The sequence below is a fragment of the Clytia hemisphaerica genome, unplaced genomic scaffold (assembly GCF_902728285.1).
Source record: "Clytia hemisphaerica strain Z4C2 unplaced genomic scaffold, Clytia hemisphaerica genome assembly, whole genome shotgun sequence".
Taxonomy (NCBI): domain Eukaryota; kingdom Metazoa; phylum Cnidaria; class Hydrozoa; order Leptothecata; family Clytiidae; genus Clytia; species Clytia hemisphaerica.
The window spans coordinates 445,161-472,932 of record NW_027104383.1 but is presented as its reverse complement, the minus strand read 5'-3'; the positions used below and the strand labels follow the sequence as shown (position 1 = coordinate 472,932).

The window sequence follows — 27,772 nt, the reverse complement described above, 5'->3', positions numbered from 1 at the left end:
GCTGTTCGTATGTTTCTATCTTTCCGGCAACAGAACAAGCAGTGATAGATTTTTCAATTTTCATTTCTATTTTTACAAGTATCACAATGATTTCTTTCCTCTTCCCAGATGAATAAAAACTTAAAAGTAGAGATTTTAAAAACCTTTAGAGAGTTATTTGATGGGCGATTTATAGAACATAGAAGTACTTTTCTATCAGATGTTGATCAACTTGCAGCCATTCAATTAGCTCTCCTTTTGCTTCAAAAAAAGGTAATGATAAATCCTTGTTATTTTTCTCTTTTCACTTTCTCTTTTATAAAAACAGTTTTTGCAAAGACCTTTGAACAAATCAAAAACAATCCCACCTTTGGATTCCGAAAATGCTAAGAAAATGCCAATTTTATGCTCAGGTTAAGTCAAAGGACAGTCAGGCCCCAGCTAAAATCCACTAGTTCTTGTGAAAAAAGAATTTATTGATTATGTTATGATCTATAAAAGGTCTAAAAATGAATAGAAACTGTCCTGATTAAATCTACTTTTTGGTCCAAGAAATAGTCACTATTTATGAAGTTTTTTACCAACTTAAATTCATCCCTACAATATACAGAGTGAAATTGTTGTATGTCTTACTAATGTAATCTTACTCTTGTTTGAAGCTTCACATTCAGGGAGATATAACACCATTAGATTTGTTCAACATTCAACACAAGATCATAAAACAAAAACAACAAGAAAGTGAAGAGAACCTCCACGCATCATCCCTTACCCAAGAACCCATTACCAAAGATGGCATCCTCAAGATCGTAACTTTCGATGAGGTTTATGAAGCCTACAATGAGTTTTTGACACAATGTAATATGATTGATCAACAAGATGTAATGAAGTTCATTCGAGTGCATGCGAAAGATGACAGTGAAAACCAAACCGTAAGATTTATGATGCGTCTGATTGTCCAAAACTGCAATATTTTCTCTAATTTTAGTAGTGATGTTTAGCTGATCCACCAATTGCTTTTCACCGTTAACGGTTACACCAAAATCTCACTTTACTAGACCCACTTCCAATTAATTTTCTTTTCTTTGTAACTTTCGGAGTTTAAATGTTTGATTTCGACCACAATTACTTGCCCTTATCACAGACCCGGTGGAACCCCCACCCACTGGAAAAATTGACCAGAAAATCGTCCCCCACTTGAAAAAAATTTACTTCATTTACTTCAACTCCACAAGCAACCACAAGGGGAAATTTCGAATGATCTTTTTAGTCCCATTAGAATTTAAATAGAAATTACAATTTCGATAAAAATTTTAACCCCTACTTGAGGGAAAAAGTTCCACCGAGGCACTAACACAGGTGTTTACGATTCATTGCGTAAAGTTATATTCACGATATTGTAGGAGGAAGAATTACAGCAGTGCTTGGATTGAATTGTAACTTTTTATACAAGACATTTTGATTGATAGGAACAATTTTTGTCATTTTGCAGAAACCAAGATGCTTGAAGTTATTACAGAAAATCGAAAAGCAAGGTATCTGTTTTTATCTTTTATGACTTCGATTACGATCACTTGTTTTCGTATATCATGTCTACGATAATAATGATACTTCCAATGTTAGATCGGATTTTTCTAACAACCATAATATCTAATAGAATTTTTTTTTTCTGTATAGATTTATCATCACCAGCGCTCAGCCAATCGCCAAGCAGACCAGCGCTTGTAAGTGACATATTTTTGTTGAAGCAGGTAGATTTGATTGCAATTTATTTCTACGGATTTCAAAACCTTGCTCGGAAATGAAGCTTTTTCACCATGTCTGGCTGTTGAACGATTTCGATGGGTTCGTTCGATGATCATTGTTTTAAATTGTCCTTTGCATCAAGTTACGCTTACGATCTTGGTAAAATTTTAGCAAAATAAGCTTTAGAAATAATTTTCTTTTAAGTGCTGTCGATTTGAATTGTCCAAATCACCGTCAATATCAAGCATTTTCCTTGATTCAAACTTGCCAATATTTTTCGTGGGATGGCGAAAGATTTATGACTACATTAAGCATTAAATAATTTTTTACGAAGCAAACAATATCTGCTCTGTGCTAGACGACTAATTCAGACATAGTAGTAGAAATAAAGCAAAAAGTCATAAAGGGAACAATTTTAGTCGTCTAGGAACCTTTGTCCACTAACTCCAAACAAAAGAAAAGTGTCAATATTGCAATTATAATTTTTTCCCGCTCTTGAAAAAAAATTTTTGAAAAAGAAATGTGTGTGGATTTGTGTGTTTAAAGTTTTTCATTTGAGTTGATTTTGTTTTGAGAGATTTTTTGTTGCTTGATAAATTGTTTTTCGCTACGCAAGTTTCTGCGACACCGGGGATTCTATAAGGCCGGAACACCGGATTCTTCCAGTCGTTTATACAAACAAATCCCGTAACAATAATCGTATTATCATATAACGCCTATACTACTGTATTACACGTATTATAAACGACTCCAGTCTAGCTCTATACGTATTCTAGGCCTTGAAGCAAAAACTTTGGATGGAGATGCTCTGAATGTTACTAGTGCCATTTTATTGTTGACATCAAAAGTTTTCGTTCTACAGGAGTTTTTAAATCTTGAAACAAAAGAATTGTCCTCTTTATGGAGAGGATGAATTACCTTTAAGAGAGATGAAATACACGTTTTTCTTTTTTTAAGAAATACTTTTAAGAAACATGAGGCTCAGAATGCCTAAAAACTAAGAAATATCTAAGAAACATGCTGAGGCTGATAATGCGAAAATAACATTTTTTAATTCGGTTTTTTAAGAACCTTCCAATCAAAACAAATTTTTTTTTCTTTGCATGAAAAATACGCTGATTATGTCAAAAAGTTTAGAAACATGTAAGAAATATTTAAGGCTCAAAAGGCCGATTTCTTAAGAAACATTGAGACTGCTTGGTAAAACTAGTTTCTTAAAAAAAACGCGTAGTTGCTTAGTATTCTCTAAATAAACCAAGCCCGTACGAGTTGAGTAGACATTCGAGTTATTTAGCTATTATACTTTTCTTTCGGAGTAAAATTGAAAGAAATTGTGGCTAAAAGCTAAAAAATGAAACTAACTATTAACAAACTTTTCGTATTCATCTTTTCCCCAGTGGTCTTTCACGGAATCGTCTTTTACTTCATTGTAAAGATCTTCGTACTTTTGAGGCATGACTTTGAGATTGATCTCTGGTTGATGGCTTGTTCCCATGACGCCAGAAATACACAAATCTTCGTCACAGTATTTGACAGTGTGAATATTTCTGTAAAACTGACGAATGGAGACGAATGAAGGAGTATAGTAATACATTATTTTGGCGGTCAGGTCTCTGCATGGGTATCCATGGGTGTCACTTTGCATGTCTTTGTTGCAAATTCCAACGGCTAGATAGTTGGCATGAAAATCAAACGAATATGGTGCTGAATACATGAAATGAACCAACTTGTCACCAACTAGTAACATACATTTGACGAAACTTCCTTTTGCTGCGTGTGCTGTTTTATGGCTGGCAAATCCTTCGCGTTGACCAGCAGCTACACTTCTTAACGGGAGATTCATCTGACCCGCTGCTATTTCACATCCTTTGAATAATAACGCCCATTTCGAGTAGTTCTCGACTGATCCAGAGACAGCCACTCGGTAACTGGATTGCTTCAAATCTCCCACTGTTGTACCAGATAACGAGGTCCCTGACCTGATTGAGGCGCTTAGCATGGCTTCGGTGAGATCCACGGTACGCTTTTGTCGAACGTTGTCATTTGCTTTCGTTAAGGTGAGAAGGCAGCCCAGACTGATAAGGAGGATGCATCCATTGGTGAAAAGCATCTTCTTGAAAGAAACCAAAAACGAGATGAAGTTATTCCTTTAAATCTTCTTAGTAAATTGACCAGTACTCAAACTTAGTTAATACATAGAAAAACAGAATTTCGTTTACCTCGAAATTATCTTGCTATCTTTTTCTAAGATGTAATAGTAATGTAATTTTTTATCTTCCCTCCTTTTTATGCCATAACCTTTGTTTGGAGGGCGCAAATACAGCCTCTCCGTGTCAAGCAAAAACATGATCATCCTCGTAGAGAAACTAGATCTCTGCCATGTATTCTAGGGTTTTTTATGTGACGTACATTTATATTATATTTATATTAAAGCGAGTTATTTGGTCAGGTAACCTACAGTGAAAAATCAATTTTCAAATCTTTATATTACCATTATTAGAATTATATTGTTTGTATTGACGAGAAAAATAGTCTGATGTATTAATGTTCGTTCTTTATGTTCTTTATGTTTATATCAGGCATACTATATCTCTAAATTGAAAAGACAAAAGAAGGTACCCATACACTTTATTAAAGTGACATTGGTGGTAAATTAAATGAACGCTTCGTTCTTTTAAGCGCCCCCTCAAATTAATGCCCTTCCTAAAATCCAAAAACTCTTGGGCGTTTAAATTCGAATTGATACAGTATTTCTCTTGTTTTTCAGCTGCAACTTCGACGTGTCATTCTATCCTACCTTCAACTGCTAGTCAACAGTAGAGATGAGATCGCACTTGCACGCGTGATCGATATCCCGACAAGAGGAATCACTCATAAAGCCTTCACTGATATTCGTCAGCTTGCAAAGCAAAAAGATGCGCCCATGTTTCAGGTAATCGAGAGAGGAAACTCGCGGTAACTAACAGAGCTTCAATATATTGTGTAGTATCTGAAAAGCATTTCCACTCGCTTCTAAAATTTGAAATTAGAGTTGAGATTTAAAGAAAGTTTGTCTCGATTTATTTTACCAGATTTAACAGTTTCACATCAGCCCTTCATACAGTTTCTTGTCGTCTGGGTTTTTCCATTTTTGGGGGGTTCTCAATGGGTTTGTTTTGACCTTTCAATTTATATACCTTATCGGCCCTTATTGGCGTTATTTTTGGGCTCGTGGCGTTATAAGGTCCGGTGTTAAAAGGGCCGGCATAAAAAGGGCCAAAATTTTGCAATTTTTACAATTTTTACCTAAAAGTGGCGTTAATTTTTTATCATTATTTCTCAATTTAAAGGATTTTAGGTATGATTCGAAGACGAAAATTATCCATTGTTTTACTCCATATTTAAAACTTCAGTGAAATATTTAATATATTTAAAAATCAGTGATTTTCGATGGAATTTTCAACAGTTTACTACTGAAAAATGACATTTTAATGTAAATTTTAGTCATTATTTACTAATTTGAAGCATAGGTAGCCATTTTTACAAATTTTGGCGTTATTAACGGCCCTAATTGGCGTAAACCCAAAATTAGGCTGAGGCGTAAAAAGGGCCGATAAGGTATTTATCATAGTTTTCTTCGTTTCTTATGATGACTGTATATTCTAGACCAATATTTTCCCAAATATTTTACTTTAATAATGGCCTTGTCATTAAAAAACTTCAATAACTCACAAGTTTATTTGACCAATTCTTGTCTGGTCAGTTTTTTTGTAAACACTAACGAAATAAAAGGGTTGGGATGGTCAGGATCTGGCTGATATATCTTCTCTAAATCTCTGGTAGAGTAAAATTATGCACCTTCTTAAGTTTTGAATTAACTTTACTATTTTGTTTGCAGGGACCAGGAAATTTTAACGGCATTATAATCTAAGGCTACCTAAAATGGTGCTTTGATTTACTTCAAGGCCCTTGATGGCGCTTTGATCTATTTTAAGGTCTTTGGTCAAGAAAATATAGAGGAGCGTGTTTTACAAAATTTCTGTGTAACAAACGCTTCTTTTGAATTACAGACAGTAGCGTCATTCGTTCGAATGTTATTGTTGGGTGGTAAAGGTTATGTGCCTGACGAACACCATATACTTTATGAGCATCGCGAAGTAAGTAGAATTCACTTTACAGCTTAAGGATAGGAAATGTGGTGTAGTTGAGGGTTTGAATTGGAATGGTACTCTTTTTGCTTCTCTCCTTCAGATTCTATGCAAATCAAAATCAACAGACGTGTGATTGAACCAAACGTTATTAGGGAGGCTTTCACATGTATTCCTTAGTTATGATATCGCTCTGTTACTTAATTCAACATTCTTATCAGGTATTATACCTGAGAGTAAATTTTGAAGTTTAGATGCTGGTTAAGAGTCACAACCTTTATAGGCTTTCATTGTTTCTACTTTTTCTTTTTTCTTAAAAGACACAAATTTCCCTACAGCAGGGTGGACGAACCTTTTCAAGTCAAAACACACTTCTTTCAAATGTTTGGATACCCCCTGGAAAATGGCAGAATTTGCAAAAAAGACCTTGGAAAAAATTATTTTCATGTCTTAAAGTGAGTGTGGACGAACTAATATCAGTCGTTTATCCCTTGGAGGTTTAAGAATAGCTTTTACCCCCTGGAAAGATGAAAAAATACCCTCTGGAAATTCTTCTCAGATTACCTCTTGGAAAAGTTCGTCCACCCCCCTGTATGGATATAAAATGGAATGCCCATTGTTGTAGAAGAGACGTGGGCACTGTTTACTGTTTCATTTTATTTTTAGGGTCTTGGAGAATTTGTGGAGTTGATGGATAAGTTACAAACAGCCATTGACGAAGAACATGACATCAAGTATTTTTCAATCTTCAACAAATTTAAAGTTTCCAGGGTCACTAACATTAATAGTCCTTGTAAAAGTCGGCTCCCTTGAAGTAATGGAAAATTTTCTCAAAATCACGCGTTTGCGATTTGAGCTCCGGATTTTTTACTAAAACCTCATTACTTCTTTCCAAATTTCAAAATATTTTCCATATAGTGCAGTCTAAATGTGCCAAAAGTCATTAACATTGCGCACAAAGGCGTACAAGCATGAGACTTTGCACAATTGTAGTTTAGGGGTCAAAAATGGATTTAAATCTCAGACCCAAAAAATTGGCACCTGTTTGTGTATTTTACAGACCAGAACAGGTTCCTAGGCTAAAATGATTTTTTTTTTCTCAAAAGTATGTCATATTACATACCGTTGGAAAGCATTTTTCATGCTCGTTTAGAAAAACATTACAACTCATATCTGAAAATGAAGCCAAAAAAAGTTATTGCGGAAGGCTTTTTGAAAAATGCAGAAAAATGACGTAATTGCTGACGTCAGCGAAAACTCCAGATTGGAGTTTGCAGAAATTCTATTCTGACGTATATTTTGCCGTACTAGACCAATGTGATAATATCTATTGATAGAAAGTATTGCTGTACATAAACTCTCTTCTTCTGTCTTTAGATCGGCAATATTCAGCATATTCAAGATTTTGAAATGTGCCCTAATACGTGCCAAGATTCCGACCTTCTCCACTAACATCGTTGGAGCTGGTTTCAGCCAATTATTGCAGAAAACCAAATCCTTTTTGGGCGAGCAAGTTGACAAATCATGTTCAGATGTAAGATGTTTTTGATTCATTCATTCTTTGTTCAGTCAGATCAGGGAGGTTCTTCGCAGGTCATGGTGTGCACCACTTTATGCCTCTATTTAAACCTGACATTTGATAAGCTTCTTTCTGTATGTGAACCTCTTTATTATTTTGCGTTATAATGGTTGGTTTACCAACCAATCATTATTAGTTTGCTCTTCATAAAGAAATTTCACATTAAATATCGCTACATAACGGTCTTATCTCTCACAGTGCTTCCACTCTTATATCTGATACACACACAGCACTACTGTCTTACGCATTTTCTTGAAATTCTGTTTTTTCTTTGCATATATGTTATTGATTTTGCACACCAACTTCGTACTCATGCCTCGCCACTATTGTTGACGCTAATCACCTAATTATGCATTTGAACGAATAATTTATTCGAGATGATGTCAAGATGACAGTTTGCGGAAAAAGTTAGAACTTTTGCGCAACGCGTAGATAAGACCTTTTACTTGATGTGATGTATTATAATACTTCAAAATATTTGAAATTGCAAAAAGTATCAGTTTAAAATAGATTTTTCTTTTCTTATCTTATTTTGCGACGAAGCAGTCAAATTTCGTGTCTGCATCATATCAGTGCCAGTTAGTTATACCGGTTAAACCAGTTTCGGAATAGGATCTCTAAAAGTTCGGTAAAGCAAAAAGCTTTATCGATTGAAAGACATCTATGTGGCTTTTATGGTATAAATTTATAGCGGAGAGAGATCTTGATTTATTATTAATGATTTCATTCCAGCACTTTACATAATGAGCTTCTCCCCTTGTTTCTTCTAGCTCACTCATTGTATAAGAGCTTGTTTTTCTTGAAGTCAAGACCGTCACTTTTTTTGCTTTCCATTGTATACCACTTGCACTGACGGAATAAATATTGACACTTCCCATTCCCATTCATCTTTCGTTCCATTTTTCCGCCTTCAACTACATTCAATTTGTGTAACTATAAGGTAGATTTCAGTGGATGAAAAAGAGGTAACCTATCTGGCCCTAATTAAATCACAACCATGATTCAGTCAAACAGGCCATTAATTTTAGCTATAGATCTCTTGAATATAGCATTTGCAATATGCGAGAAGATGAATGGATTTAACTGAAGCATGATAACTTCCGTTCATCGGTTTTGACAACCCCATTAAAAGTGATTATGAATTTGTCACTTTTATTGAAGTAATTACACAGTCGTCATTTACTCTTTATGCTTTGTGTGCTAATGGTTAGCTTTCACCTAAGCCACCCATTTGAAAGTCGAATAGCCCTAAATCTTTCATATATAATATGATATTCACACATTAATGATAATTTTGTTCGGAAAGTGAAAGCTCTCAATTTTTCCTTTTCCTCTATACGTCCTATACGTCGTGACACAAATACTAATATTTGCGTGGTCTTCTCGATCCGAGAGACTGGATGGGATATATACATAGCATATACTCGACAAGCATCCGTTCTTGCTGATTGCTAACACCTTAAGAAAACCATGCAACAAATCTAACTTGAACTCCACAGTGTCTAAACCAAAACTGAGTGCGGAGTTGAAAAAAAAAAGTCAGAGCGGTAACTTTTAATTTCAACGTGAAGCCGCAACACAACAGTTGATAACCTTTCAAGTGAGAATAATTTCAGGTAGAAACCTCCTCAAGTGCCGTGTAAAAGTGTCTTCCCAGAAATAAATTTTATCTTATATTTCTTTTATTATTCAGAAAACGTTGCAATTGAGGGGCTTCTTGGATTACTTGGCATGTGTTTGGGGCAATGATATTAGTTTGAACTCTTCACAACTTTGTGGAGTTCTGTCCACGCCTCAAGTCAACGAGAAAGAACAAATGAAAAAGATTTCTTCGCTTCTCACACAATTCAGGTAAGTACTGTAGTGCTCCCACACGTGCTCAAATTGACGATCAACATTGTATTACAGCACTATAGAAGATGTTCACATCAAAATCGCGGAAAATTCATTTCATTTGTATATTTCACAAACATTTTTATAAATTGGATGGGTACTAAACGCTTGTTAATTGCTCATTAAGTTTTTTATTTATTTTCTTTTAATTACTCATTCGCTAAAAAAATTATCTCTCAGCTAACTATTAACTACTGTGTCCTACTGCTCTCTATGAGCTCGAAAAAAAAGTAAAACCTACGCGAAAGAGGAGTAAGCTGCGTGGAATCGAGTCTATTTGTAGAGGAATTCGTCTAACAGTTGTCTTCCTGTAGTGATTTTAAATTAGCATTACATGCTTCCTAAAGATGCAAGAATTTACTCCCTGTGTTCCGTTTACTATTAAGCTCGTGCTCTGCATACTACAGGAGCGATTAATTCGAGTAATTAGAAGTTACGTGATTTGATGTTTTTGCCAAAATAACTTTAGCTTATCAAGGTATTATTCCTCTAGTCAGCACTTTTGACATGCAATTTACCTAGGTACCGCAATCCCTTCCAATTACCTCATATTTGATAGATAGCTTTCCTACGTTTAAAAACTTGTTGCATTGATATCGTCGAAAACAATGCATATAACGAAAAATGCAACATCAGGATGACTTTTGAAAGAATTCCATTTTTTACTGATAAGAATCATTCTGCATCATGCTTAAACAAACGTTTTAATCTGTACGTGAAATGCGTGCTTGCGTTTGTGAGATAAACGAATTCAAGCTACGGTGTTAACGTGATTTGGAACATGATCCAAAGTCTTTTTTGTCGTGCGATCCATTTAAAAATATTACTTTGTGGTGACAAATTATCAGCATATATCAGCACATATTAAGAGCACTTAATTCTTTGATGACGTAGAAAAAATCATATAAGAAATCGTACTCTTCAGCAGTTTTAACTAGCCTTAATTTATCCCATTAATGATGCCACAAAGTTGTAGTACTCTATCTTACTTTATATAGAAAATCTATGTTTAAAAACTTCGAAGCTTTGAAAACAAAGCATATAATATAAATATGAAGCTGTTTCTCTTCTTTGGTGGACCGGGAAATTAGTTTTTGAGATTAAAACAATATTTTTACTAGTGTTTTGAAAATTTGTCATATTCGAAAAAGTATGACTGCGATTTATTCTTTATCTTTTCAAGATATTCTTCTTTTTTCAACAAACGTTTCACCTGCCTGTAACGTCTTATGTCATGTCATCCGGGTAATTCCCTTGTTACAAAGCCATTTGAGAGCCTGTTGGGACTTCCCCTTAAGTTGAGATAATCTTGAGAGGAAGAGTTGCGTTTTATATGACAATAACGGTGAGAAAGGAAAGATCGGTTCCAGGATGCGATTGGATTTATACAATCTCTGTGAAAAGGTGTAGTCTTTTTTAACATTTGTGCACCTCTCAAAAACAAAATGATCATTCTGATAATTGTATCTTGCATTTTCTTTTTTCTTTTTTTACAGCACTCCAAAATGTGACAATGATACCCCGATAAAACCCAAGTCGCAAAAGGTTTGAAAAAATTTAATTTCAATGCTTGATCAGTTTGATTTGCCTTTTGTTCCTTGCTGACCTACTTCTATGAGAGGCATTTTGATTGTTTTTCTTTGATATCGAATTCTAACGCTTCGACAACGGAGAGCCTGAAAGATGTTATTGCAATCATATTAAAACGATCAATTTATCCCTTCATTAGATATACCATGCGATAGAGTTTGGTTTTCTCAATACACGATGAAAGACATCGTTTCGTATATAGCGGGCTCAAAGTTAAGCTCTTGTTTATCCGCTTTGTAAAGTTTTGTATTTTATAATCTAATACGCTTATGCTCTACGATGGAGATAGCGACGAAAAACGTCGCAAATTCGCCATTTTTTCGAAATGGTGACATCATTAGGCCTCTTTTTAACGCGTTTTCAATAGACCTATCAAATGCGATTAAAAATCGATATCAGACCATTTGAATATTCTAATGGAAAGTTATACTCGATACAGGATAAGAGGTCTAAGATGATGTAACAATAAATACATTTGCTGCAATTCATAAATAATTTTATTTTTTCAACTGTCCAGACCTCCCTTGCCTTTTTTGTTAGGATTTACGGTATTTTATTTACCGAGACTTTTACTGACAAATAAACATGAATAATTTTATTTGTGTTTTTGCTTCCAATGCCTTTTTTCTTAATATGAATAATGCTCCATTTTGTTTGTTCAATTCCCTGTTTTGAAGTGTTCTTATAGTAGGAATGGCATCGAATTTCCAAAAGTTGAAAGGTTCAAAATTTACTGATATCATTGTCCCAAAGGCATGCCAGGTAATCCAAAAAGGGCCAAAAAGCCCCTCAGTTGCAACGTTTTCTGAATAATAAAAGAAATTTCAGATAAAACTTGTATTAGTATGCGCATTCCATGCTATTAATTTGTAATGTATGTGGAAAAATACAATATAAACCCACTTTAATCAATTACTATCCTGTCTAGACTGGACGAATGATGAAAGATTTACTATTGTACATTTCGTACTCAATCGTTAATTTTTGTCACTCTCGTGTACATTTTTTAGAGATTTCATAATAATTCTCCGATACAACAACACCTTCAAAAGGAAAGAAAGACCACCATCCAAGATGTGCAAGACTTGAATTCAAGTCCTGAGGAATTGGCCAAACCCATCAAACTTATCCGTGTTCCAAACGAAATAAAATCGATTTCCCCTGAAAGGAAAAGCGAAGCTGAAACTATCAGGGAGACCTCCGAACCTCCCGAAAAGAAACCTAAATCTAGATTAAACCTAGAAAGTCGATTGACTGACAAAGAAAATAATAAAACAATGAAAAAGGTCAAAAAGACCAGTACAAAACCCAGACAAAAGGTATCTAAAAAATGCGCCCTGCTTCCAGGGCAGAAAACATTGAATCAGTTTTTTAAATCGTAATTTTTCAAAATATTTTTTTATGAAATATAATTTTGTAAATAATTCAATGAATTTATGAAAATTTAAATTTTTTTTACGCAACATGTTTATGTTTCAAAGAGACCCCACGCAAGAACGAACAAGTATGAAACATGTCACAACAGATCTTAAAATTCACTTCACTACTGTTCAGTTTAAATTTAAAGTCGTAGGGGTCATCTTAATAGATATTTTATAACGTTGTTTACTTTTTTATTGATGCTTTGATGTATTTAATTGGGCAATAATTTAAATTTTTGTAAACCAATTTTATCCAAGTTCTGTTTTTTTTTCTTTCTTTTGTATCCGTTGCCGATAAGATTTTTACTTTCGTCAGGAAGAGAGTTATCAGTAAAGTCAACCAACTAAACCATAAACACTTATTATGAAAACAAATTTTGATGTTTGGACGACAGTTGAAAAACAAAAACTTTTAGAAAATCAGAAGAGCCATAAAGACAGAACAAAAATAAAGAGTTTGTTTATGCGTGTAATTTTTCCTGTGTCAAATTTTATATATAAAGTCCACTTCCGTTGAAATATAGTACACCAAAGATATTTACAATTGCTCTATAAAGATATTTACAGTATTTGTTTACAAAGAAAGTAGACAAATTTGTTAAAAAAGTTAGAATAAAAACAAACCAAAATAAATGAAAATTTTCTTTTTATATTTATAAAAATAATGCATCTTTCTAAATGTCTCTTGGAAATTATTCTATCTGCATTTTATTCCTGGACATAGTTTGTTCAGAGATAATGCTGGGGTATTGGTATGTAACAGAAGCCATTTCGTTCAACTTGTTAATCTCTCTTTGCCAGCCAGGGATTTTCTTGGCTTGCATGTGTCGTTTTGCATGTTTTGTGAGATGGTCCGATCGCATGAATTTTCTTGAACATAAGGGACATTCAAATTTTCTTTCTCCTGTGTGTGATCGTTTATGTCTTGCAAGTTCGTCAGAGCGTGCGAATGATCTGTCGCAATCAGGCCAAACACATTTGAATGGTTTCTCTCCTGAAGAACAAAAAAAGAAAAAAGAAAATTAATACCACATAATTTTGGTTGTAACTGCTGTATATGTGAAATGAGAGAACTGAAATGTTTGGGTTATTGGTTTTGACTTTGCAGAGGAATGCCAAAATAAATAAAGAGATGCTTACCAGTATGGGATCTGATGTGAGTTTTCAGATGCGAGTTCTTGAAATAGGTTTTATCGCAATTTTGGTAAGGACATACATGAATCCTTTCCCGAGTGTCTTCATTTGCTGTGGTGGTTGTTTTTGTTGTTTCTTTTGGTGACTTTGGTTCTATTTTGATAACATCACCAGAAACGTTCAATACTGGGATTTTTTTAGTGTTCTTAAATAAATCTTCTGGCGTTTTCAATTTGTTTTTATCCTCCTCTTTCGTTGTGGAATCTGTTGTGTTTTTTTGTGGATAAAATAGTAGTAAAGCAGGAACACCAAGTTTTTGATATTTTTGAAGTTCTTCAATACTTGAAACAGTTGGAATATTATGAAGTTTTTGTAATGTTTTAAAAGATTCAACATCAATCATTGAGTTAAGAGCTTCTGGATTTGGTTTGATATCTTCTTCTTCCATGGGTTGTGGCGGTGTGGGGCATTTAATTTTAGGTTGTTGATGCGGTGGTGATGGTTGGTGTTGAATCAAAGGTGGAATAGTTGGTGATGGAGGTGATGGTGGTGAACGCTCGCTGATTTCACTTGCAGAATAAACTGATGATGTTGTAGATGAGCTGGAGGAATATAAGCGTTGTGGTGAAGGGTATAAGTTGTTGGTGTTTATGTTCTGTTGATGGTGGAAGTCCTGTTCCACATTTACTGGAGAATTCTGAAAGATAAAGGAGTAAAAAGGATGATTATAGATCAGTTTGGATATGAATTAGATTAATTTCTATTAATCAAGTGTCATCATCTAGCTATATACAATGGATTTTGAAACCAACCTCAGATTCTGGGTTTCCATCGAAAAGCTCATCAGGAGAAAACCAATCCAAATTATCAAAAGTCAATGCAGTTGAAAAATTCAGTTGTGATTTGCTATCATTTGCAATGATTTCTTGAATGTGTTTGTTTAAAAACTCATCCATTTTAAGTTTTCTTTAAATCTTATACAAGATTTTCAATTCAAATTCAAACTTTTAATAAGTATTTATTATTATCTCTCAGTGCCTTTCTGCTGCTCTGTCTTATGACTTGAATCCAATTGCAGTGCAGATATATCCTACTTCTTGATGTTTACGAAATCATTATACATGATCTTTCCGAAACTGGTGGCACACTTTTATTCATCGAAATCTAAGTCTTACTTCGAACTATTTCTTAGTAAGTTAATCCGCGGATAAACATTGTTTTTGTTTTGAAATTAAGAGTGCATAAATTAAATATGACGTCTTTTTTGCATAAATTATGCGTTCAAAACTAGTTTCCAAGCTTCCGAGCATTCTGTTTTTTCTCAAAGTTTATTTTTCGGAACGTATTATATCTCCCTTGTTATTTTGCAGAACTTTTTTGAAATGGGTGCTCATGTTCGAATCACGTGAAGTGACGTCACAAGAACATGATTAATAAGACTCATTAAAAAGTAGTGAAAGATCAATGTAAACATACAGAGGGTGAACGGAAAAAGTGATGACTCTTACGTGTTATGAAATTTTTTTCTTATAAACTGTACGAAATTTTTTCACAGTTCAAATTGTGCTCAATTTCACGATAATATACGTCACCCATAACAATAGAAAGTACATTAAACTTTAAACTTTGTGTATTTTTCATTATTTCTTAACTAAGTTGCGTCATAGAAAGAAAAATAAGATGAATTTTTAATCAGCCCATAAGTGAACTTTGAAACTTAAGATTTTCTGGATTAAATGTCAATGAATCAAGACAAGCTTATGTTTCATCACCCCTTACCTAAAATTTTACCTGGCTTAGGCCATAACCCATGTTATAGTAATATTTTGCTCGTCAAAATTGAATTTGCATGAAATCATGATTAAAACTATACTTTTAGATTTGAAGGAGTTGTTTATAATTTTTATTACAAATGATTAATTTTCTTCAGTGAAGTGAAGAAATGACAACTTATTTCACAAACAAGTGAGAATTTCAACTGCATTGATAATTCTTTTGAGAAATAACTTTCAACTTACAGGAGCCTCTCCATTTGAACTTTCATCAAAATATTGAAGAGTTGATCTTGAAACTGATGAGATGACGTTGGTCTTGATTGAGCGTCCATTCTCTGAAGGTTTAAACGATCTTTTACACAGTGAAAGAAGGGAGTTGACTGCTTCAAGGTCAGGAACTTCTGATCTCTTGACTGTGTTCATGTTTGTGTATTGCCCTGTCTGTAATATAAAGTGATATAAAGATCATAATAACCAGAATGATATTCTTCAACCTATTTTAGGGAAAGAACTTCAAAACTAAATAATTTAAATTGTTGTCTTGTATATACATCCTGCCAACCCAACTGCAAGTATATTTTAACAAAACCCAGTTGAAAACCTTTACTGGCATTTACTGGTCCATTTTCATTAAAACAAATTTAAATGAGTGAGTTTCAAATAATAAAATATGTTACATACATCGTATCTGTTGTATCGAAAGTTGTGTCGTTCCATTATCATTTCTTTGAGATGAAAATATTATAAAATCTCCTCTGCCTCTGAGTTCTTCGTGTTCAAAAAACAAAGACAAAAAATTTAGTAGTTTCAGAAAGATTGTACCAGAGTTTATAAATTGAGCGCAAAGGTCACTTGATCGCTTGGAGGAGGGAGGAAGGTTGAACAGTCATGATTCAACATGCCGTGTTCACGTGATAGACGAGCATGATTCTTTCACGTGAACGAAACGTGAAACCGTTTTTTCTCACATAAATTTCTCTTCTCTTATATACAATCCTTGAACATAGTCATCACGATGCATTTTTCTATCTACAAATATAATAATTTTGCTTCTAATTCGTGTTATGAATCAAATTCATGGCTTCTCTATAAAGCATGATCAAATGTACTGAATGTACCACCCTTTCTTTACCTTCTTGGGTTTTTCTGTTCCGTAAAATAGTTAATTTGTTGTTTTCTTTCATGACCGAGCTTTTCATAATGGTAGACAAAGTAGCGGGAACCATAAATTGTTGCAAGCAAGTACATTTTTTTTTCAGATTTTTTAGACCTTTCGATCTTTTCCCTTAGTTAGTTAGTTTATTTATTTACATTTTGTTTGAACAGTCTGCCGTCACAAATCTTGATATTCAAAGAAACTTGATATGAATATATGTAGATGTTGAGTTTTTTAAATATCAATGACTGTGAATCACTGATGAACTACTGGTTTTTAATTTCATGCCTTCTCTCACAGGCACGACGCAACGGGTACGGCAGGTACGGCATTTTCACAAAAATACCCGAAGTTTTCCTCTTCGTCGGTCAAATCGCTATAAAATCGCTTAAATTTCCTCAATCGCCGTACCAGATATTAAAAGCTTCCGTCGTGCCTGTCTCTCAGTTAGGGAAACCATCCAGGATCCTGCCATTCTATAAACCAGCAAAAACTAAATGACACTTGTAAACTTAAGTTTCTTACCATTTCCCATCGAAAACAACCAAAAACATTGCTACTTCCCAAAGCCGGAGACCAAAACAAATCATCTTCCAAGATTATGGCGCCCTTTTGGATCTATTGTTAAGATCATCTAAAATGGTGGAAAGAGTTGCGGAAAGACAGAGGCGCCCGCTGCTTCAATGGGTGGTAACGTCAAAACGCCCAATATGATCTTCCAACAGAAGGCGAGTTAGTTGCCGCGCGAGTTACGTCACGCACTCCACCTCAGCGCACAAAGAACGGTGTTTCAGTGAATATCAATAATTATAAGAATATCTTATGTGCTTAACTTCAGTAAACCTCGAGTGCTTCAATGAAGATGAAGAAGGTAAGAAGATAAAAAATGCGCTGGATAATTTTCATTATAATAGTTTGGTCAATCATTGCTGAAAGTTTGAAAAAGTTTTTCCGACGCGAAAAAAAATTTCAGCCAATTAAAAGCACAGTGTGCTTATACTTACTTTGTTTGCTACATCGTCTAGGCTAAAAAAAGTGAGAAAAGACACGAACGTCATATTTTAATGAGTGTTGTTATGATTTTTTTGATTGCGGCCGCATACAGGAACTCGCCAAATGTTCCTAACTGTCTCTTCAGACACAGTCTGAGAAGTCCTCTTAATTGCGTAAGCCTGCAATTGCACAGTTAAAGTTTACGCCCGTGTGCAATTGCACGCTTATGATCCCGCATCACGCAGTACCCCATGCAGTTACATCAATATGCCTTCTTACCTGTCTTTAAAAATATAAATAAAAGTAATCACGGAAAAGGACGCGAAAAAAAAAGACATAAGTGTGAGAACAGAGTAATCAAACTCGTTAGAGAAAGTACCATTAGAAGTCATAAAAATCAACCTGAATAAATGCAATCGAAATTCCAGAGAACTTCATAATTCCCCAAAAAACATTACATTACTATGTCAAACTCCCATCACATAAATTGTACAATTACGTCAGAGTAGACTACGCTCGCCACCGAAGAGGTTTATTTGGAAAGGGTAATTATATTTTATTGTTCGCTTCTTTTTTAAAGATTCGCCGGGTTGGAAAAGTATGAATTTCTTTGTACATATTTTACCTACCCCAAATATTTAGGAGGCTGAGTTTTAAACAAATCGTCAAGTTGAAACGAACGATAAATGTATCAAAGTCTGTTTTATTTACCCCCTGGTGACTTAACAAAAGAGACTTAACTCGATGTTACAATCCAATTATTGAAAGTTTGTCTCAGCCTTTTTATAATGAGCGAGACATACATTCTCTGATTACGCAATTTTCATATTGACATTTTCGAGGCATTTTCATGTAACTGCCATGTGTCCGTGTTCAAAAAGAAAAGGCGCAAAACAATGGAAATGCGTCAATCCGTTCAGCTGACCAAAATGACATAAAAATGACAAAATGGCCTGTCAAGACTTTTTAATATCAATTTGTTTGGTAAAGCAATCAATCTCAAATTAAAGTATCTTGACAAGGAATAAAGCTTTTCATATAATATAGCCACAAACAGAATTACCATAGCTTTTACCATAAAAACTATTTGGGCCATTCCAGAATTTGTCTGTAACAGGGGGGTGGATGACACAGGATTTCCAAGGGCAAAAGGTTTCACCAAAATTCGAAATTTCCAAGGCGAGAGAAGAAAATGTATGAATTTTCAAAGCAATTGAATAAAAGGCAAAAAAGAGTGGAGTTTCCGATGCATTTTGCAAAAGTACATGGATTTTCATCGGAATTTCCGACCACCACTGGAAAAGAGAAATTATTTCTGAGGCTAGAAAAAAAAAGATGCATGTCGTCCAACGGGGGTAACAAAAATTTTCTGGGATGGCCCTTTCAAAGATCCAATTTCAGCCATTTTCAGCCAAATCCAACTTTGGTTCTTGCTGGGGCTTCGTGGAAACTTATCCTGTCCATATGTAAACATTCCTGTATGTTTCTGATGTACTTGACTACCGGTTGTCAAACCGGGATAAGACGGGGGTACTGCAATAAAAAGTTATGCAAGAAAAACCACAATTTTCACCTCAAAAGGTGACTTTTGCCAATAACTTTTGATAGAATCCAGTTAGGAACATTTGGCGAGTTCCTGTACGCGACCATGATCTAAAAAATCATAACAACACTCATTAAAAAATGACGTTCGTGTCTTTTCAAACTTTTTTTAGCCTAGACGATGTAGCAAACATAGTAAATATAAGCACACTGTGCTTTTAATTGGCTGAAGTTTTTTTTTGCGTCAGAAAATTTTTTTCAAACTTTTAGCAATGATTGACCAAACTGTTACAATGAAAATTATCCAGCGCATTTTTTATCTTCTTATTTTCTTAATATTAAATGAAGCACTCAAAGTTTACTGAATTTAAGCACTCAAGATATTCTTATAATTATTGATATTCACTAAAACAGTTCGTTGTGCGCTGCGGTGGAGTGTATATGACATAACTCGCGCGGTAACTAACTCGCTTTTTGTTGGAAGATCAAATTGGGCGTTTTGGCGTTACAACCCTCGAAGCTAGCGGGCGCCCCTGTCTTTCTGCAACTCTTTCCACCATTTTAGATGGCCATAACAATAGATCCAAAAGGGCGCCATAATCTTGGAAGATAATTTGTTTTGGTCTCCAGCTTTGGGAAGTAGCAATGTTTTTGGTTGTTATTGATGGAAAATAGTAAGAAACTTAAGTTTACAAGTGGCATTTAGTTTTTGCTGGCTTATAGAATGGCAGGATCCTGGATGGTTTCCCTAACTGGAATCGTTCCCCTAATTTCCCCTTTTCAGTAGATCTTCCTCTATCTTATGTGCTTCAGAAAAACCAAACACATTGCCCTAAAAGCTTAGCCTCGCAAAGCCCCAGCTAATAATATTTATACCCCCAGCTAATAATATACCCCCCTGGTTGAATCTTTGTATTCTTATCCTATAAATATAACAAAATGGCCATTCTGCAGAAATTGCTGTCACATGACTTTTTTCTACCACGTGATACAAATCGCGCATTTTCATTGGATGTTGGAAATTTATTTGTCATGTCGGTTGTCGGTTGTTGGTTGTCAAGTACATCAGAAACATATATACGGGAATGTTTACACATGGACAGGATAAGTTTCCACGAAACACCAGCAAGAACAAAAGTTGGATTTGGCTGAAAATGGCTGAAATTGGACCTTTATATTTTTTTTGGCAAAAGCTATGGTGATTCTGTTTGGCTATATGAAAAGCTTATCTATTCCTTGTCAAGATACTTTTCATTTGAGATTGATTGCTTTACCAAACAAAAAGATATTAAAAAGTCTTGACAGGTCATGTTGTCATTTTTGTGTCATTTTGGTCAGTTGAGCGGATCAACGCATTTCCATTGTTTTGCCTTTTGGAACATGCGCGAGATAGTTGTTTTAGAGAATGCGACCTATTGAATAACAAATTATTCCACATACATTACTTTCCCTCAGCCAATAAAAATGTGATAAATTATCTTGTCTCTAGGTAACTGTTGTGGAGTAATTAGTTATTCAATAGGCTGTCACGTTCTCCAAACAACTATTGCAGATACTGGAACTTTTGTAATATATCTAGAAAAAAAAAAATAATAATGAAGTTTTATCAGGAAAATGAACTTTTTTGAGCCAGAGGGCAGTAATACACCGTTTAACAGTCTCGCCATCTCCACCGTAGAGGCGGTAGGTAAAAATGCTCACTTTAGTACTGTGGAAGGTTAGAGAAATGTAAACATTGCCAATTTTTTTCTTTCCTTTAAAGAGAATGTTTTAAAGTCTGTCTCAAAATAATTTGCAGCTGGAGAAAAAAATGGCTGTAACTTTTGATAGAATTCGAATCAAGTTGTGATTTTGTGCTCGTTAAAAAGATATTTGTGAGTGGAATATTATAAAGTAAAAAATTTGAGAAAAAAAAGGAAAAATAAAAATGAAAAATGAAGAAGAAAAAAATCAACTTTTTGTAGAAATGTGGTATAATTACCATTTTCACAAAAGAGGGATTCTTCAATCTTAGATCATCATCACTGTCAAAAAAATTTTCAAAAATATTCATTCAATCAAAAGATATCAAACAAAGTTTATTGCTGGTTGATCGACAAAAGGCTGTTTTTTGTAGTTTTTTAACGTTTTTACTACTTTATAGAGTCAACAAGCAATAAACTTTGTTTGATATCTTTTGATTGAATGAATATTTTTGAAAATTTCTGGCACTCAAAGGGTTAACAAGCACAAAATCGCAACTTGATTCGAATTCTATCAAAAGTTACAGCCATTTTTGTCTCCAGCTGCAAATTATTTTGAGACAGACTTTAGATATATTTGAACATGATATTAATGACAATTTTATGTATCTCTCCTGAAAATTTCACAAAAATTCATCTAGAGGAAAAGAAGTTATGATTAAAAGGAGTTCTTTACCTACCATTTTTTACGGGGGAGAGTGAAGTTTCCCGTGGTCGCCAAAATCAAAACAATGGAAAATTGCTCGAACACATGCGCAGTCGACACTGTTAAACAGTGTATTGCCCAGTTGAGTAACTTTTAGAGCTCAAAAATTAAGATATATCTCTTTTAATTTCATGACAAATAAGTGTTATAGAAACCTTTATAATTTATATGTATTTTGTTTGCCGACAGTATTTGATTTCCCTGAAATGAGTTACAGAGTTTTGATTCGCTGGAATGGAACACCAGTGTGATTTGGACAAAATTTTCCAAAAATTGGTTTGCCTTTTAAAAAGTTGGTGGACCAATTTAATTTTTTGGACATGATGGCTCTCACTATACATAGCCAAGGCTTTATTCTGCTGAGGGTTACTTTGTAATTTTTAATACTTCAGGCTGATTATATTCATTTTAGTAAAAGCAAAATTAAATAATGGAATTCTCAATTGGTATTCAAGGAGCAGATTTTGTTTTGGTTGCTTCTGATTGCAATGGAGCAAGGAGCATTGTTCGCATGAAAGATGGTATGTTTTATTGTTTATATTCTCATACATATCTAAAAAGGTTCAATATATGAAAGGTTATAACTGCCCATAGTGTGCAAGGGGGTTCCAGGTCCCACCTAAAAATTCAGGTCCCACCTAACCCTAAATTTCCCACCTCCAATCCAGACTCCCAGATCCCAGCTAAAACTACTATCCCCATGAAAAATTATACTAATACGAAGAAGGTAAACAAAAATTATTGTCCATGATAGGAAGATGCTAACGTATTACAAACACATTGCCATGCTAATGCTTATATATTGCCAAACACTGCAATGGTTGTATTTGATTTGTTTTCGACAATACAATTGACTTCTCAAAATAAGAAAGGGTAAAAGAAAACATTCTGGAAAATATTTTCTGATATAGGGGGGTGGATACTAAAATCTAGGATATCATGATGTTTAGTGATGTGGTGGTATACCCAAAACACTTTAAATTCTTTTAGTACCATTTGGGTATTAAAATACAAAAAAGGTGATATCCAGACTAAAATTTCAGAATTTTTTTAGTTGATTGGTACTAAAATTAGTAATTTTATATATTTGATAGAATTTTACACTCTGAAGATGACCTCTTTCTGTGTAGGTCGAATACACAGTTTTTAAATTAAAAAACATGATGCTTCTGGTTATTCTTTTTTACCATTAAATTATTAGTCCAAGGAAATATCTTTCAATAATCTCTTTATGATTTTTTAAGAATTTTTGCAATTTTTCGAAAAATAAAAATATTCTCATTATAAGAAAATTCCCAAGTTCAATTATGTTTGCATTCAATCAAATATCTTTAATGTTTCCTCAATTCAGAAGCAGCATTGTTTAATAGATTTTTGTGGAAAATAGATATCATCTTGCATAAAATCAGCATTCGCGAGGAAAATGGTTCTGAGAAGACAAAATTTGTCTCGAAAATACCAAAATTGGGTGGTCTTTGTGTCCTAGTGTCTTTAAAATATTTAGTGCAAGGACTGACAAGGGTACTAAAATACCACTTGTCAAAATTAAGGTGGTGGTATACAAGAAATTCTCCAAAATACTTTAGTATGATTCATATTATGACCGAGATTTTAGTACTGATCCCCCCTGAATAAATTACAGTATAATAATAAAAAAGAGAAAAGCTTAGGACAGTAAAAAAATTATTTATAAAATATAACAGAGATAAGAAAAAATTAACTTTCACATTCACCAAAACACCAAAACTCCCACCTAAAGAAATTAACTCCCACCTTAACTTGTTTCTCCCACCTAGAACCTGAAAATTTCCAAATCCCACCTAGAAATTTCCGACCCAAAACAGCAAAACCCCCCCCACTATTCTGGGGGGGGTGCACACTATGCTGCCCCAAGTTAACAACAACAAAAATTTTGGGGTTCTTTTATCAACGTTTCTACATCTTACAGGTCTTTTCATACAAAAAACACGAATCCGATAATAAAATTTAAAGAATTTTTACAGTGTATATGAAAATTGCATGGAGAAAGTGCTATGCTATTGAGAAAAATGTTTTCAAGGAAAAAAATCTAAAGGACAAAAAGTTGAAAAATGAAGATGAGGTTTTTTCACCATTGGAAATATCTTTCCAACAGTGTATAGCTTTTTGATATAGCATTAATACATGTTCAAAAATGTAAAGTGTACACACAGGGCTGCAAATAAGCGTCGGTCATTGGTTAATGTCCTACTGAAAAAGCCATTTGACCGACTGAAAATCTTTTGTGTCGGTCATGATGTCCGAATGAAAAAAGGAATAAACCATTAACTTGAGATTTGAAAATAAATCTCTTACGTCTTTTACTTAGCCTATTCTTTTAATACTCGCTTCCTTTGTAGCTTTCAGGGTGTTTCTAAGTTTAATCTTATCGACTTGTTTTCTTCGTAGCCTTCTTTGTTTCTAAGATCACAACACTTTTATCAATTTGCTTTCTTTGTAACTTTCAAGGGTGTTTCAAAGTTTACTTTTATCGACTCGCTTTCTTCGTAACTTTCAAGAGTGTTTCTAAGTTAACTTTTATCGACCCGCTTTCTTCGTAACTTTCAAGAGTGTTTCTAAGATCACTTCTATCAATTCGCTTTCTTCGTAACTTTCAAGGGTGTTTCTAAGATCACTTTTATTTATCGTATCAATTTCTCTGTTACATCATGGATTTATTATAGAGACTCTGGATAAACATCGAATGAAACGGTGGAGAGTGAAGTATTGTATTTCCATTGTTTCAAAAAACAATCGATGTACAGGCTTTGTCCGCAAAGGACAACTGTATGGCGGCTCGAAGGACTCTGATTTTGAAAAATGATTAATACTCTTATTTCTTAAATGTTCTCTAACTTTATCTATTCGTACTTTTGCTGGCAAAAGTTTGAAAATAAATGCTAGTATACCAAGCGGATACATTTATGAAATCTGGTGTGTGAAAAACATCACCAGACAAGTAAAATCAAACAAAATGCTTATAATGACACGAAATTTTCAATTGGGAAAATTTTTCTTATATTTCTCTGAGAAGAGCTGAGATTGACATGTATTAGACGTGAGTCTCACAGCTCCAATGTGGTTTGAAAATCTTTTGGTGGCACGTGGTGTCACGGTGGATTTTTTGAGTTTGAAGTTTAAAAATTTCTGGTGTCAATATTCAATTTCTTATACATAGCATGTTTTTGCATCTTTCTCGCAATTTAAAACGTCATAACGACCTATAATTAGCAATTAACTAGAAGAGTTCGAATGTCAGAGGAGAACTTAAAGTCTCATTTGGGAATTGGATAAGTGTATTTTGATGATAAATGCAATCAAAATGCTATGAAGAATCACTTTAATGGTGGAAGGAGGGTGAACAATACTGTCATTACTACGGACAAGGATTGTACATGAGAAATTGGCAAAAATCAGCCAGTTGTTTTTCCAGTGTCTATAATAATTTCTTGGTTACAGTAACAAACTGTTCCAAGGTAAATTTTATTTTACCTACTCGCTTTCTCCGTAACTTTCGAGACTGCATAATTTTAGAAAAAATATACACTGAATGACCGACAGGATTTTGAGTTTGACCGACAGGATTTCATTTCTGTCGGACATGATGTCCGATAGACTAAAAATATTTATTTGCAGCCCTGTACACATACCTTTTGAGAGAGACTTTAAATAGATTATATAAATAGATTTTCATAGTATAAAAGTTATTCTTGCCTTACTAAAGTATGGTTATCACCAAACTATCAAACTGAATTTTTTTAGATCTGGACAAACATGTCAGCTTGGGGAAGAATTTTCTGATGACAATCAATGGAGAATCTGGTGATGCAACAAATTTTGCAGAATACATTCAAAAAAATATTGCATTATACAAAATGAATAATGGTAAGCAGAGAACCTACACTTTACTCATTCTAACGTATGGGAAACTATATTTTACATGTTTTCTCAGTAAAAGCAAAAATAAATCATTTGATACGTTTGTATGGTCGTTCTTCATACACTTTTTCATGCAATAAAGTAAAGGATGTTTTTTTTTCAAACTTGCTAAAAAGAATAGTTTTTTGATCTTTGCTTAATCTTGTTGCTTCAACAAATTCTGATGAAAGTTAATCATAATCCGAATTATTTTCTCATTTAGGTTATGAACTAACTCCTCACAGTGGCGCTAACTTTGTAAGAAAGCGTCTTGCAGACTTTCTCCGTAGCAGAGTAAGTGTATACCAGTTGTATACCTAGTTTATCATTCTACATCTGCAATTTGAGCTTTACTATATACCAGATGAGTTGTACAAACTTTATGATCCTTAGAACTTCTTCGTTTTCATAAAAAATGTTGTACTCTTTTTCTCAAGTAGTGAACTAAAAACTTTTACTGCTTCTAGTCCTAAGTTCAAGTTTTTTCTTTTCTCTGTCACATTAACATCAAATTTCTTTTACATCCAACTCCTCACATTCGTTGCCAAGAACTATGATCATTTTCTTCTTCATTTTCTTTAGACACCGTACCAAGTCAATTTATTATTATCGGGCTTTGACGAAAAGGAAGGACCTTCACTTTATCACATGGATTATTTAGCAGCCATGGTAAAGGTACGTCCACATATTGTAGTCCTGGCGCGTTTTTCGTTTGTTTTTCAATAAAAAATTTTCTATTAAGGTGCTCATTTTACGGAGTAAATCTGTTAAAGTTGTCGAAGTGAGATAGACCCAAGTTTAATATTACACAATAAACTTGCTTACCTCAAGGAAACTAATTTTCACAGTAAAAACTAAATTTTACAAAATTTTGTTTTTTGCGAAAAAAATTGGTCATGAAATAAAAGAAGTACTTTTACATTGCTTTCTGGTTGATTTCTTTCTGCAGGTTCCTTTCGCAGCACACGGTTATGGTGGTTTCTTCTCTTTGAGTACCCTCGATCGCCATTGGAAACCAGGTATCCTTATAAGTTTTTTGTGTTTCCTACAACACTATTGTATCTGTGGGACCTTGAAAATCTTTTCACCTTTTCACAGCTGTTTTGTCCAGTTTTTGCGCTTTTGGAAGTTCAATATCTCGAGTTAGGTACCGAAATCATCTATACTCGCAATATATCACTAATCTTAATTTTTTGAGGGCTTTCCAAAAGTATACAACAGGTCTCCGTTTTCTCAAGCTAAAATTTTCATTAATTTTTCACCCTATGATTTTTGCCTAAGACAAAAGGATTTGTCCGAAAATCACACCAAAGTGTCCGAAAAAAAATTGGCACCCAAGTTATTTGGATTCCCTTACCCCTTAGCTTTCCAAAAATGTATAACAAGTGCTTTGACTAAAAAAATCGAGCGATTTTACAAATTTCCCCCTACTATGAGCTCTGCTAAATGTTCTTATTTTTTGTGCACTGAAACAATCCCTGCTTCCTAGTCTCAAATCTTATTCATTGTTCTTTTTCAGGAATGACGAAAGAAGAAACAGCAGCTTTATTGAAGAAAGTTCTTTTACAAGTAAGTTACTCATTCAACTATCTCATAATTTATTCCATTACTCGAATTTCATGTCGATATCGACTGGGGATTTGACAGGTAAGATAGGTGGGGTGAAGAAACAGTGAGTTGTTTTTTTGCCGACTTTTTCATCAATATTTCTCTCTTCTTCAGGTTCAAAAACGATTCATTGTCAACCTACCAAAATTTTCCATACAAATTGTTAACAAAGATGGTATTACGAACCTGGGACAATTCACACCTAATGATATCACTGTGTAATTTATATCATCAACCAACCCTACCAATTTTTATTTAACATCATTTTGATAGGATGTTTATAAAGCAATTTGGGAGTGGTTAACAACGACCCTTTATAAAATCTAGAGTTACATTTAACCTGTTAAATAGAAAGACCTGAAAACCTGTGTAATGTGATTTTACCCTATCACATTTTTTAAATTTGCAGTTTTTCTCAGTGCTTCTGTAACCTTGGTTACTAAAATTACTTCTGTCAATCTTACCGAACGCATTTCCAACTCAACGCGTTTTATTTGTTTAAACGTCTAAACCTAGAATGTTGAGCAATAAAACCTGCTTTGTTTGAGCCCATTTATTTTGTTATTCTTATGGAATGTTCCCTTTTCTAAGATCAAAGTTCGATGACATTCAATTTCAAAATTGCGAAATTTTTTAACATTGTTGTTATTTTCAAATTTCATGATAGTCTGATTTTAAGTATGACTTTTTCTGCAGAAAAAGATGAATTTTGAACTGTACTGTAAATATCAAACAATTGTGTCTTTTATTCAGTTTCATGCCCTTTACCTAACAATATTTCGTCAAATAAATGCAAAGCAAATGCTATCATCTAAAAAAACTGCTTTAGGAAACCTAGTATTAACAGC

At 34.0% G+C, this 27,772-nt stretch overlaps 4 protein-coding genes across 6 annotated transcripts; 2 read left to right on the top strand and 2 right to left on the bottom strand.

The window, feature by feature from the left end:
* Window positions 1-108: 108 nt before the first annotated feature.
* Window positions 109-12,579, top strand: LOC136819192 (PCNA-interacting partner-like). The gene is made up of 11 exons (XM_067075403.1): window positions 109-252; window positions 639-908; window positions 1,469-1,511; window positions 1,654-1,700; window positions 4,490-4,654; window positions 5,772-5,858; window positions 6,516-6,583; window positions 7,227-7,383; window positions 9,122-9,279; window positions 10,818-10,866; window positions 11,922-12,579. The coding sequence occupies exons 1-11, from the start codon at window positions 109-111 to the stop codon at window positions 12,291-12,293; spliced, it is 1,560 nt and encodes a 519-aa protein (XP_066931504.1). The 3' UTR covers window positions 12,294-12,579.
* Window positions 3,009-3,981, bottom strand: LOC136819287 (tereporin-Ca1-like). 2 transcript variants are annotated; one of them, XM_067075518.1, is made up of 2 exons: window positions 3,942-3,981; window positions 3,009-3,835 (listed from the first exon to the last, which is right to left on the bottom strand). In XM_067075518.1, the coding sequence occupies exon 2, from the start codon at window positions 3,830-3,832 to the stop codon at window positions 3,080-3,082; it is 753 nt and encodes a 250-aa protein (XP_066931619.1). In that variant the 5' UTR covers window positions 3,833-3,835; window positions 3,942-3,981; the 3' UTR covers window positions 3,009-3,079. The 2 variants fall into 2 exon arrangements, with proteins under 2 accessions (XP_066931619.1, XP_066931620.1); XM_067075519.1 differs by having other exon boundaries at window positions 3,009-3,832.
* Window positions 12,580-12,802: 223 nt separating the features above from the next.
* On the bottom strand, window positions 12,803-16,053 carry LOC136819194 (Kruppel-like factor 3). Of its 2 annotated transcripts, XM_067075404.1 has the most exons (4): window positions 15,923-16,053; window positions 15,485-15,682; window positions 13,473-14,163; window positions 12,803-13,326 (listed from the first exon to the last, which is right to left on the bottom strand). In XM_067075404.1, exons 1-4 carry the CDS (start codon window positions 15,962-15,964, stop codon window positions 13,025-13,027), a joined length of 1,233 nt encoding a protein of 410 aa, XP_066931505.1. In that variant the 5' UTR covers window positions 15,965-16,053; the 3' UTR covers window positions 12,803-13,024. The 2 variants fall into 2 exon arrangements, with proteins under 2 accessions (XP_066931505.1, XP_066931506.1); XM_067075405.1 differs by lacking the exons at window positions 15,485-15,682; window positions 15,923-16,053 and adding an exon at window positions 14,279-14,900.
* Window positions 16,054-21,761: 5,708 nt separating this feature from the next.
* LOC136819191 (proteasome subunit beta type-2-like) lies at window positions 21,762-27,650 on the top strand. The gene is made up of 7 exons (XM_067075402.1): window positions 21,762-21,901; window positions 25,161-25,283; window positions 25,540-25,610; window positions 25,899-25,991; window positions 26,266-26,335; window positions 26,836-26,885; window positions 27,039-27,650. Exons 1-7 carry the CDS (start codon window positions 21,811-21,813, stop codon window positions 27,144-27,146), a joined length of 606 nt encoding a protein of 201 aa, XP_066931503.1. The 5' UTR covers window positions 21,762-21,810; the 3' UTR covers window positions 27,147-27,650.
* Window positions 27,651-27,772: the final 122 nt, after the last annotated feature.